The sequence below is a fragment of the Nicotiana attenuata genome, chromosome 6, assembly GCF_001879085.1.
Source record: "Nicotiana attenuata strain UT chromosome 6, NIATTr2, whole genome shotgun sequence".
Classification (NCBI taxonomy): Eukaryota; Viridiplantae; Streptophyta; class Magnoliopsida; order Solanales; family Solanaceae; genus Nicotiana; species Nicotiana attenuata.
In genome coordinates this window covers 87,048,383-87,060,779 of record NC_031994.1, presented here as the reverse complement: position 1 = coordinate 87,060,779, position 12,397 = coordinate 87,048,383, and the positions used below count along the sequence as shown (strand labels likewise).

General features: G+C 38.4%; 1 protein-coding gene across 1 annotated transcript in view; it reads right to left on the bottom strand.

Annotated features, from left to right (window-relative positions):
* The window catches only part of LOC109227383 (SNF2 domain-containing protein CLASSY 1-like), a 7,232-nt gene continuing 1,514 nt past the window's right edge, over positions 6,680-12,397 (bottom strand). The window contains exons 3-6 of the mRNA XM_019392527.1: positions 11,310-11,563; positions 9,640-11,109; positions 9,266-9,421; positions 6,680-8,957 (exon numbers count right to left, since the gene is read on the bottom strand). Of these exons, the coding sequence (XP_019248072.1) occupies positions 7,023-8,957; positions 9,266-9,421; positions 9,640-11,109; positions 11,310-11,563 (3,815 nt within the window). The 3' untranslated portion in view covers positions 6,680-7,022. The remainder of the gene's footprint in view (positions 8,958-9,265; positions 9,422-9,639; positions 11,110-11,309; positions 11,564-12,397) is intronic.

Genomic DNA, 12,397 nt, shown 5'->3' with positions numbered 1-12,397 from the left:
GGGATTCAATAAAAGCAATGATGAAAGGGTTAGAATGATTAGAAAGGAGAAAAGGGATTGATATGAACAAGAAAGAGTGACAGTGTGTCTCTCTAGTCCCCTAGGGAAGAAGAAAATGACTCAAAGAGTCAAGAAAATGTGAGCCGAAATGAAGAAAATGAGTGCTTAAGGAAAGATGAAACTTTCATAGACCGATATATCCTACCTTGAACCAAAAGCCTTCATTACATTCCCGCAAAAACCCTATATGATTTCGAGTTGAGTGAGCTTACATTAGTGGTGATTCACATAAGGGGCAAGCTTATGGTACTTAGAGCCGGACTTGTGACCTTCCTTTGAGAGAGATGAGCATTCTTTTCCACAATCCTTGTTCTGAGTGCTACAATCTAAAGTGAGGTTTGCTTATGGAGAGTAGAGAAGCATGAGTTTGGGTTCCACAATGACCTATGCAGTAGAAAGAGTTTCCTTGATGAGCTAAGTCAACTCTTGATGCTTTTGTGTAGCACTAGGGCTATCGTACTAAAAAGGTTGTGTGTTTGTTAATAATGCATTTTGAGTTGAAGGTAATTGTTAGTCCCAAGTGATGCCTACTGAAGTCACCTTAGAACAACTGAAATTCTTCTTTCTTTTAGCTTTTGGAGGTGGGATTTACTTTGTTTGCTTGAGGACAAGCAAAAGCTTAAGTTTGGGGGAGTTGATAACTAGGGATCCTAGCCTATCTTATGCTCCTTTTTTGCTTAGGTGGATAAAAAATGTGTAAAAGTATTCCCGAAATCTAACTTATTGTGCTTGTTTGCAGTGTTTGGTCAAAATGAAGCAAGAAAGGCATAACCAGCTCATAAAGGAGTAAAACCTGCACAAGTTCAAAGCTGAGATAAAAGCGCTGATAGCGGAGGAAAAGGGTGGCCGCGGAAGGTCCACAGCTGGGGCGGCCACAATTACGCTGACAGCGGAATTGAGATTCAGAGTGGCATTTTTGGGGTACAACAGATACCACTGACCGCGGTAGCGGAATAATTGACGCGACCGCGGTGATAATTCCGCTGAGGGTGAAATAAGAGATTCAGAGCCCTGGAATTTTGAGCTCGAATGAAGAGCGCGGTCTGCGAACATATTACGCGGCCGCAGTTGAAGACAACGCTGAGGCGGCCGCTTTTACGCTGCCCGCGGAACCTAGCCCAGTCCCAGTCCAAAGTTGAAGAAACGCGGTCCGCGCTTGCTTTTGCGCGGCCGTGAAAGTTCAAGCGCTGAGGCGCTCAGTATTCTGCTGACAGCGAAACCTCCGTAGGGGTATTTTTGTCCAGTAATTTTAGTTGTGTATAAATAGTTCTTTTTCACATTTTTGGGTCAGCTTTTGTTTTGAGGAGCACGTGAACAGCCGTTTTTTACTTCTTAGAGTAATTTTAGAGCATCTTTAGCAATTAATCATAGATTTTACTCTTGTAGTTACTTTTTATGGCTTATATTTCATCTCCATCTTTGATTTCTACCTTGATTATGAGTAGCTAAACCCATTAGCTAGGGTTGTGACCAACCCTAGTGTGGGTATATAATGGGTCTTCAATTTTAGGGCTTAATTGTTTATGGGTTAATGATATTTAGCTTGAATCATGCTTTAATTGTTGAATTGGTGGTTGCAAACACTGATTCGTGCCTATATGACTTAGACTCTTCTTGAGAAAGAGAGGCTAAGTCTAGGAAATTCAGGCTAACAAGAAATTGGGGTGCATTCAAGAGATTGATAGCCCCAATTAAAGGGTTAAACCTAGAGATAGTAATACCCGACTTGAGCCAATTTTGCTTGCATCGTTTGAACACCCAATTGGACTTGAGAAAGTCAATTAGGGCAAAGTCACTCAAACTACCGAGAGGTATAGAGTGAGTAATTATGTGCAAAGGTTATATCATGATCCATATTATAACAATCTTGTCCTAACTGTTAGACCCCATTAGATACTCGCCTAGGTGTAAGTCACTTCCCTAGTGCTTTTTTTTATTAATTGAGAAAACCCTTACAAAAATATTATACTTAGATTACTTTCAGCATTCATTAGCATAAAAGTAGAATAGAAACAAAATAAAGCATGGTTAGAAGTGCAACTACGAACAACACGCATAGCTAGATTGGATAGAAACCCAATTCCCAACCAATATTAGCTCCTTGAAGATATCGATCCCGACCTTTCGGGTAAAAGCTGCACCGACCACTCTTTGCCATTTTATAGTGGTATAGGGTTGGAGCCGATCAATGGGCTGCCACGTAAATGGTTATAAGGCTTATCCAAAAATCATCCACTTAATTCCTTAATCCCCCACTAATCCAATAATTAACCAATTATCCACATAATTAAGAATTATCTCAAATTACTTATAATACTACCCACTTTTAACACACTTTATACATCTTGCTATCATGGGCATGCGGTATCTCGTATGGCACTAGTCCATAAATACGGGGTATTGTAGCTTGGACCGTATTTTATCCCTAAATGTCAAACTTCGACGAAATTCGTTTTCTTCGAATTCCTTATCCTCTCACCTTCACGAATTTACTCATCACTTGTATGAAATAGCATAATGCTTATAATCTCAAAATAATCTCATTTCCCGAACTTGCGTCGATTAACTTACGACGAAACTTTAACGTACAAAAATGCGGGATGTAATATCTTATTTTCGAGCTTTCTTCAATTTACTTATGGCGTACTTTCACGTATAAAAATATGGGTTGTAACACCTGAGTCCACTATTCAGTTGTCATTATAGACACTTGATGCAAGAGACACAATATTACCTGCCATATTAGCTTGTGTCTGATTGTAAGTGTGTGCATCCTTGTTGAGTGCATCCTTGTTAAGTAAGTGAAGTATCTGCTAGTACTATGCCCGAGTGAAGAAAAAGTCTCCTTTTTGTTGTGCTACTCCCTGTGAATTAGAAGCTGTTGGTCCTTCCACATGTTGACTGCAGCGAAAGGTCCTTTAGGCCTATAATCTCTAGCCTGATGTCCCTTCTTTCCTTTGAAATCTTCAGGATAACCAATGATTTTGAAACACTTTTCCTTAGTGTGCAATGTTTACACTGTAGGAATTGCTTTTTCCCTTGAAAACTTTGACCTCTTCCAGCTTGCATTACCATAGGATCTACCTTTTCTGCCATTGCACTACCACCCATAGACTGTTAGCTTTCATCTTGTGTGATCATAGAGTATGCTTGGTTCAGAGTAGGTTCAGTTGTTTTCATCAATATCTGTCTTCGAGCTTGGTCATAGGTATCATTCAAGCCATCCGGAAACTGTTAGTATAGACAGGAGTCTATCTCCAGTAGGTTGCATCAACCTCTGCTGATGTAAATGCACAACATACTCCTTTGATTTCACACATCCACGGTTTGAGGAAGGCACAAGTGCGTCATATTCTAACATAGCTCCTTCAATTTTGTGAAATATACATCCACAGAGTAAGATCCCTGTGACAGTCCTAACTAACAATTAGGTATTTTAACTCCCTAAAAAACATACCACAACTTTCAGTATACACACTAGGCCCATACTACTAACTAACTAACTAACATTTTATATACACAATAGAAAGGGTTCATAATTTCTACTATTAATTAAAGTACTGAGCCACGAAATGGCTTCGACTAATCACTAATTTTGCAAATTCCAGGGCTATATAGTAACAAAAGTAAACTGTTTGCAAAAAGTGAGAACACAACAACAATAACCCAGTAAAATTTCACTAATGGGGTCTGGGGAGGGTGTGTGTACGCAGACCTTACCCTACCCCGAAGGAGTAGATAGGCTGTTTTGAAAAAACCCTCGGTTCAAGAAAACTAAAGGACAAAAGGAGACAATATTAGTATCACCACAGAAATTATAGGAAAAATAGGAACAACATGAAATCCAGAAGAAAGATGCAAAGCAAAAGCGATAGCTAGTAAATAGGTCCTGCACTGAAAACTGAAATAGTAAGACACAACATTGCCACTAGCTATCTTAGACAAAAACCCTACCAGACTGGTCTCACAATGGTACGAAGTAAGGAAAGACTCAACTACCTCCTAACCTACAACCCTAATACTCGACCTCCATATTTTCCTATCAAGTGTCATGTTCTCGAAAATCTGAAGCAAAAAGTGAGAATCACTCTGCAAATTTCTTGCAAGTAAAGCTAAGAACATTATTTGTTAAAGTCAGTCATGAGAAGCATGCAACATGTCTTTTTAATTTATATTTTCTTGGGGATGTTCGTGAGTTCGAATTGGTGAGTTAATTAGTAAGTTAATTTGTGCAAACATTTTAAGCAAGTCATAACCATGTCGAAAGGGCAACCTCCAATTTGTCGAAATTTCAACTTGAAAATGGTCATATTTGAAGAAGATAGATATTACTCCATATGTTTTTAGATTTGATTCGTTTCTTGAGATTATTTATCAACTTGTTCGAGTCTCGTGTTTCTTCTCCTCTCTTTTTCCCTTTTCTTTTCTTGAGGGGGTGGTGAGTCTACACTTTTGGGTTTAAAATAATATTAGCTGAACAAACAAGTTGCATTTTTGTTTTTCGTATACCCCATATATTATATAATGCAAATAAAGATGATCAACGCTAGCTATTTCTATTTGATCCAGCAGCAGCTTTGTGTATTATTGGAAATTTCTTGGAGATTAATATATAGCAATTGGAAATTAATAATGACCTAAATTATACTCTTATCTAGTAAGAGCGATCACTGTACACTGTATGTACCTCCAGATACGTACATTCATTCATTCATGACTCATTACCTGATTTTAAATGGATAATTCACAAAAGAAAAGTATATATCAAGGATTAAGCTTTTTGAGGAACTTTAATTGATTTTATACTACCTAATGAATTAATTAATTATCTCCAAAATCCAGATAGACTAAAAGGGCCAACATCAATGTTAATCTAGAGAGAAGTTTTAGAGAAGTTTTTTTCATATTTCTTATAGGTGAGATTCATTACAACTGTTTAATGTTGCGTCTACATGAATATGATTAAGATACACGAGTGTTCAATTATTAGCTCTATCATCAACTTTTCCACAAAATACCTAAGCAATTTTTTAGAAAGTGGACGTGAGGCAAGATGTTAAGCTTTAATATGAAGTGAGGTGTAAGCTCTGGGGCATGAAGTAAAAAGCCTGATGAATCCATAAATTTTCTGTTTATTAAGTTAACAAATAGCACAATAGTACAAAAAAATGATACTATACAAATCAACTACGATTTTGTTAACTATCTAGACTATAAAAGAAAAAAAGACATCACAATAATGGAAAAACATGTTATCAAGCTACATTTTGTACCTTCCAGGTAGTACATATATATAGTCAAGGAATTTCTTAGTGCTATAATTTAAAATATTAGTCCTTTCAGATTCTAGTTCTGGATGCAATTAAACTTTCAGATTAAAAAAATATTTGTTTCAGTTCTACAGAAACAACTTGCATATTTAGCACAACTCTGTCATTAAGCACACGTACACTTGCAAATAAATCAAGAACAATTCTTGCTAAAACAATTTATCACTAAACCAAGTAATTGCTTGAAGATATTTATTTGAAGGTCCTTACTTGTTAATTAAAGTTTTAACAGTTAAACGTCTTGATCTCTTCACCAAGGAGCATAAAAAGGACAACATTGCTATCGTATGCAATAGAGAACAAAAGATAAAAATTTTGGGAAATAGAGAAATAACACTTGAAGATCAATGGCAAGTAAAGATAATGAAGTTATTTATTTTTAGAGGAAATGTTCATATGAAGCTCAAGATAATCACAGAATACGTGATATTAGGTCTCAAACTCGAGTTGTATTAACTTCATATTTAAGATAGATAAAGAGGATTTTGGGGAGCTATAAGGGAAAGCTAAAAAGAATTGACATCAGTTTAGTGCTAATTAAAGAATTTGCAAGCGTAAGCTTCATGAGACATCATTTCAAGTAACATAAACTTGAGGCCTAGAACAAGAGCCATGGTTCGATCAGGATATTACAACTCTTCATTAGCCAATCTTATGTAACTGGGGCTTTTAAGGTTGTTATTTCACCATTTTTCTATCTGCTTTTTACTGGATATGCACATGTAATTACTAATATTCATGTACCATAGCTTTTTTCCTGAACAAGAAAAATGTTTTCACATAAAATTAGACTAAACAGTTAGTTACCGAGTTAACGTTTCCATTGCATAGTCATGCTAGTGGCGCATACCTCTGCATTGGACCCAAATAGAAAGAGGATGGAGCCAAGGAGAAATTCTTGCGTGGGCCAATCTCATACTATCTGTATGGGCTAAGACAGGTGGGATGTGAATCAGCAAACAGCTGGCACCAGATGCAAGCGTGCAATCAGTGCCGAACAAGTCCCGAAGACAGAGCAGCCAGTAACAAAGATTCGGAACATTGTCATCGGGTAATATTCATTGGGCAACCGTTACAAAGAAAATCTGCATTTAGAACCAACCGTTATGCACCCATCAATGACGATTTTATTCTCATTCAAGAGGAGCTTGATTTAAGAAAATAATAATTCTCTTTGTTGACGGCATTCAGAAATCAGTTATAAACTTTTAAGTGTTGAGACTAGACAAGTCCTTCAAGATTGTAAGAGCATGCAAGCACGGGATATTTAGCTGAAGTTACATATATACTATAATTCAAACTAAAAACACACTACTTATTTATATTGAGTCCTTACACATTGCCACAAAGAAGCATAATACAAATGGAGTAGAGCATTTAGCGCCTACTTGCTTAAAAATCCGGAATCTGCCTCTCACTGTATTCAGCTCGAGTTACATATACAATTCATAATCTTAAAGCCCCCTTATTTATACCGAGTCCTTACACATTGTCACAAATAAGCACTAATACATTAGTATTTCACACGTACTGATTTTAAATCCTGAATCCGCCTCCAAATACGATGGAACACATTGTTTCCACACCAAGCCGATATCTGGCTCCCCACAGTCCCTTATTGGGTACAAGGACTTATTCCTGCAGACTTCCCATATTAGAAGCCTTCTCATTTTTCATAATGGCATGGAATAATGTAGCTCGATCCTCCTCGACAATCTCTCTCAACAATTCATCTTCAATTTTGGGTGCTTGCCAGTGAGAAGGGTCCTCCACAAGGTCTTCACTGAATATCATGCTTGAAACCCACTCTTTCCATGTTGTTCTTTTGTATTTCTCCTCTTCCAGTGTGCCTGTGGCTAGGAGCTGGTAGACATACACAACTTTGTCCTGACCAGGCCGAAAAGCCCGTGCAATGGCTTGCTTGCTCTTTGAAGGATTCCACTCTGAATCCAATAATATTACACGTGATGCTGCTGTCAAACTAATGCCTTCTGCACAAGTTGTAATGGATGCCAACATTACCTTTGATAGTCCTCCTGGCTCCTCAAATTGATCCATTATCCTTCCTCTTTGGAAAAGCTCAATGTCACCTTGAAGCACCAGTACTTCGATGCCCTTTCTCCAACCATAGAACCTCTCAAATATCTCCAGGAAAAGATTAATTGGAGCAATATTGTGGCAGAATATCAAAACCTTTTCTTTCCTGAGGAGACAACGAGGTATTAGGCTCATTACGAATTTGACTTTCGAACCCAACTTCAGGTCAAACTTGAATTGCTGAAGAGCCTCGAGCTCCTCTTCCTTGAAGTACTGGCTAGAACATGCTGTCGTTCTGATCAACCAAGGATGGATTGCGCCAAGGGTAATCAACAGCTCCAACTCCAGTGGAAATCCTTTGTAGATGGGCCTTTGATTTTGAAGCTTCACCAAAATTTCTTGCTGAAGAGTGGTTGATTTCATCATCAAGGTGTAGCATTGTAAACCAGGGAGTTTATCGGATGATCCACCGTCATACACATCTATGAATCCACCTGTGAGTTTCTTCAATATGTTTAAGCCTTCTTTCCTTTTCTTGGGGATGTCTGAATCAATGACACTTGAGATTTTATCAATGAACATCTTTCTCGCTCGATTTTCCAATGAAAAGCGAGATGCACCTTTGTTTTTCTTCTTGTACTTGGGATCCAGCTCCTTCAAGACCTCATCAACAAAGATTGGCCTTGCTAAGGTAAGTGTGTTGAAATACTCCCCAAAATTATTCTGGAATAGTGTACCAGAAAGCAAAATCCTAAGCCGTGTATTGACCTTCATTAGACCCTTTCTTAACCTGGATTTTGTACTTCTCGGATTGTGCCCTTCATCAAGTATAAGGAGCCCTGGACACTGCGTCAACACCTGGGCCATATATTTCCTATGCGCATAAGGTGAATCTTCCCGTGTCAGTGTTAAAAAGGAGGTATAGCCCATAAGGAGAACACTGGGTTGCGAAAGCCACATCTGCATTTTTTCAAGGCAGTCCAAGACATGCATGACATCCTGGTTGCGAGGAAGACCAGGACACAATTTCATCTTTTCCCTCAAAACCTCTCCCTTATAGGTTTGACCACCATGAATTTGGTAGACTGGCACAGGAATTTTCCACTTAAGTACTTCTTTGTACCAGGTGTAGAGTGTTGTCTTTGGAGCAAGGACCAATGGCCGTGACCCAGGAAATAACTTCAGGTAGCTTACAAGGAAGGCAATTATTAGCAAGGTTTTCCCAGCTCCTGGAGTATGAGAAATAACACAGCCACCTCTCTTTTTGCTTTCTGGTTCCATTTCCGCAGGTACTACGGATCCAGCAATATTTTTCCACAGAAATTCAAAGGCTCTCTTTTGGTGTACCCGTAATTTATTTCTAAGATCAGGTATCAAAGCCCAGACATTGTCTTCCCCTTCTCCCGATGATGAGGGTGCATTGGAAGAAGCAGGAATGGACAAACTATCAAGGCCATCTTCATCCTGCGTGTGATATGTAGCTTCTTCAGTTCTTTGCTCCTTGCTTGAACTGTAGTTTGCAGAAGGCATCTGTAGATATGAACAAATGGAATTCTAGTAAGCTAGCAAAGGAAATAAACAAAAGGGAGTATAGTAATAAAAGCCTAACACGCAAGAATCATTATCTAGATCTGCTTCAACATGCTTCCTGAATTACATGCCGAATATACTTCCCATTACGTGTAGGATAAAATGATGAGATGGCCCAAGACAAAGCTTCATCTCTTGGTCAAAAACATTTTTGAAGAGCCACCACTTCGTGGAGGGAAAATCTCAAAGACATCTTAAGCAGGTGCTTCAGAATAACAGAAATGAAAGAAGTTCGAGACTTGACTTACAAAGGGTGGTGGAACATCCTTTATTTCGGTGCTAACAAATCCACATAACCGGCAAATAATTCCGATTTCTTCATTAAGTCGATAATCATGTCGACAAACTTCTCCACGTATTTCAGCTCCTATCCTGACATCACTTGCATATTGAACATGGGAATCCTGTGCCGCATTTCATAAGGACAAGATCAAGCATAAGGTAACATAGCAGTACAGAAATAAAGTGGTAGATGAAAGAAAAATAACGTTCAACGTTTGATCAAAGACAATACCCAAACATAAAACAGTGACCAGTCCGATAATTCTCCAGTAGCAGAAAGCACATTCCGTGAACAATAAGATGAAGGTTACCAACACCAGTAACTATTCAATAGACGTACCTCACTGTCATCAAGAAGATAACATGACGCCAGGGCTAGTTCCATCTCCTTCCATAACATATCAATTTCTGAAATCTCCTCCTCCTTATTCGCTGAGACATTCTCAGCGGATTCTCTATGGCCAGATTTTGTTGACTGAAACTCTTTCCATTGATCAATTATTGGTGGTTGTTCTTTGTTAAGGGTGGCATCAATGTTTGCCATGCACCTCCTTATCAACTCCTTGTACACGTTAGCCGCTACAGCACCCTTTTTGAATGATCTTATATCATAAATACTGTCCTTCTTTGAAGTATTTCTTTTGTACTTCTTATGTGAACCTAACCCCCCATGTCTACGATCAAGTCCCATGAATTTTAACTTAGAAATTTTGACTTGCCCCCAGCGTCTTGCCTCTGGTTTTGTGAAGTTCATCCTAGAAGTGTTCCTATTATGCGATGTTGAAGAGCCATTGAAATAAATGTATCTGGAAACCATTTCACCGATCTCTGCAGACACATCTTCAGGAACTTCGACATCAAGTGGAGCATGTTCATCGCCAATAAAATCAGTTCCCAAAGGAGGCAGGGGAACAATAGCAAGTTGATGTTGACTGTCAGCTGTAACTGATTTCTTGTCTGCAAGCTTATTTATATCTGATTTGAGTGCGTTTCTCCATCCAGCTGAACTTTCAGAGGACTTCTTCTCTTGAGGTCTAATATTTGCTCCAAACAACTTTCTCTCGTAAGACCTGATACTTTCTTCAATTTCACCATTCTTATAAGCATGATCAGCTTGAATAGATAGTGCAAGTGGTAGTTCTTCATACTCCACTTTTCTCCTACCCCCAACTAACCGTGTCATCTCAACATCAAAATCTGTCAAATCATCATCACATCCATAGTAACGCTCTGGCTGCACAAATCGACGCTTTGACCTTCGTGGGCCCATAGGGTCATACAGAATCAGAGGCCCAGCTTCACTTGCGTCACTGGTAGAATTTACGACAGGGATATCCCTACTGAATTTCACAACAGTGGTTGTTGAAACTCCATTTTCTAACTTGAAATTCACAGAGTAAGAAAGTTGGTCCAGATTTGGTTCTTTTTTGTCAAGATCATCATCCACAATCTCATAGACAATCTGGTTGTGTATCGATCTCACATCAAATATAGCTTCTTTCAGAACCGATGCAGCCACTAACCATGTGAGGTCAGAGGAGAATTTTCCAATAAATAGTTTAAAATTCTGCAACGAATTGCAGTCCTCAGAAGAACTCCAGCGATAATGTTTATCTTCACAAGGTTTAGGTTCAAGTCTTTGGAGAATGGCAATCTGATCAATGTGCAGCATATTTATCTCTTTACTTAGGGCTTTCTTAACAATGGGAGGAGGGCCTTGAGTGACATAAACGCTGACATAAAATTGGCAAGTACAAGTGAGCTCATGAGGCTTCCTCTCTATTGATCTTATTTTTGCATCAATCCATACCTACATGGAAGAATCAAAGGTAAATAAGCACAACCAGTTACTAAGCTTCACAGGGAAGAAACCCTGAAAACAAATGGAGAAAGCGCTATGTGCCACTCCAGCAGAAGTCAGGAAGAACCCAACTTCGGTACAACAATTGAAAATATCCTCTAATATTTGGATAAAAGAAGGCTGTAAAATTATCCAAGGCTGCAACTTACAGGCTTGACATCTTTCTCATTATCTGAATCTTCTGCTTGGTAAGGGATTGAAAGCGCACAAACATCAAGTCCGGGTCGTAAAAAGCAGGCACAATCAGATAAAGTAGCTTTTCTAGACCTTATTCGAAGATCTGTTACCGGAATATTCTCCTCAATCATCTCCTCATTAACTAGAACATGAGTAGTGATGGTCCCTACACTGATCCTCAGGCGCTCCACAGCATGCCAAGAGCCGTACCAGAATGCCTCAAAAGCTGTCAAACGATACAAGCATAATCAAAGTGCAAGACAAAATGAAGATGTAATCCTATGTCAAATGTATAATTTACAGCCTCATTTCTACGGGAAAGAAGTGAATCTATATGCAGTTCTGTCTTGATTCTCGTATCAATCATTGGAAAGAGGATAGTTTGCATAAAAAAAAGAATAATAAGTCGTTTGCTTAATATGAAAATATCCATTTGTATCAAGAAATGACTAAAATCAAATTTTGAAAGGAGACTGAAAACAATAGTCAATGCTTCAACCAGAGGCAGCAATATTGCAACCGCTTGACAACTTTAGTGACTGAATGGCAGTATGAAAAATTTGCAGTAACCAGTTTCTACTTGTTTTCTAGAGCTGGAATTGCTTATAACTCAAAAGTATGTAGTCGTGCACGAAAAAGGAAAGAATTGCTACATGACAAATATGAAGCAGGAGAAAGAGTATAGTTTTGCCCAAAGGATACACTTAGGTTATGCTATATGTGGTTGGTTTGGTTATAGGAAATAATAAGCCTTACCAACCAGCAGACCATCAAAAAAAGGCCTTCATAAACATAAATAAGTTGTTTAAATGAGATTTGATTCCTCGCAATCCAATAGCATCCAACAATTAAAAGATAAACGACGTCACAAGATTCCACTCCATTAACTTTTTGCTTCTATAATCAGTTCTACATGAAGAACTTTCAAAAAGTATTTTAACAATTCATAGTGGATAAATAATTTAACTTTCAAAACCAAATCCAACTTAAATCAGCAATATTCTCCCAGACAGCTTCTCAAATGATGGCGATTGCATTAAACCCCCTCCCCCCCCCCCAA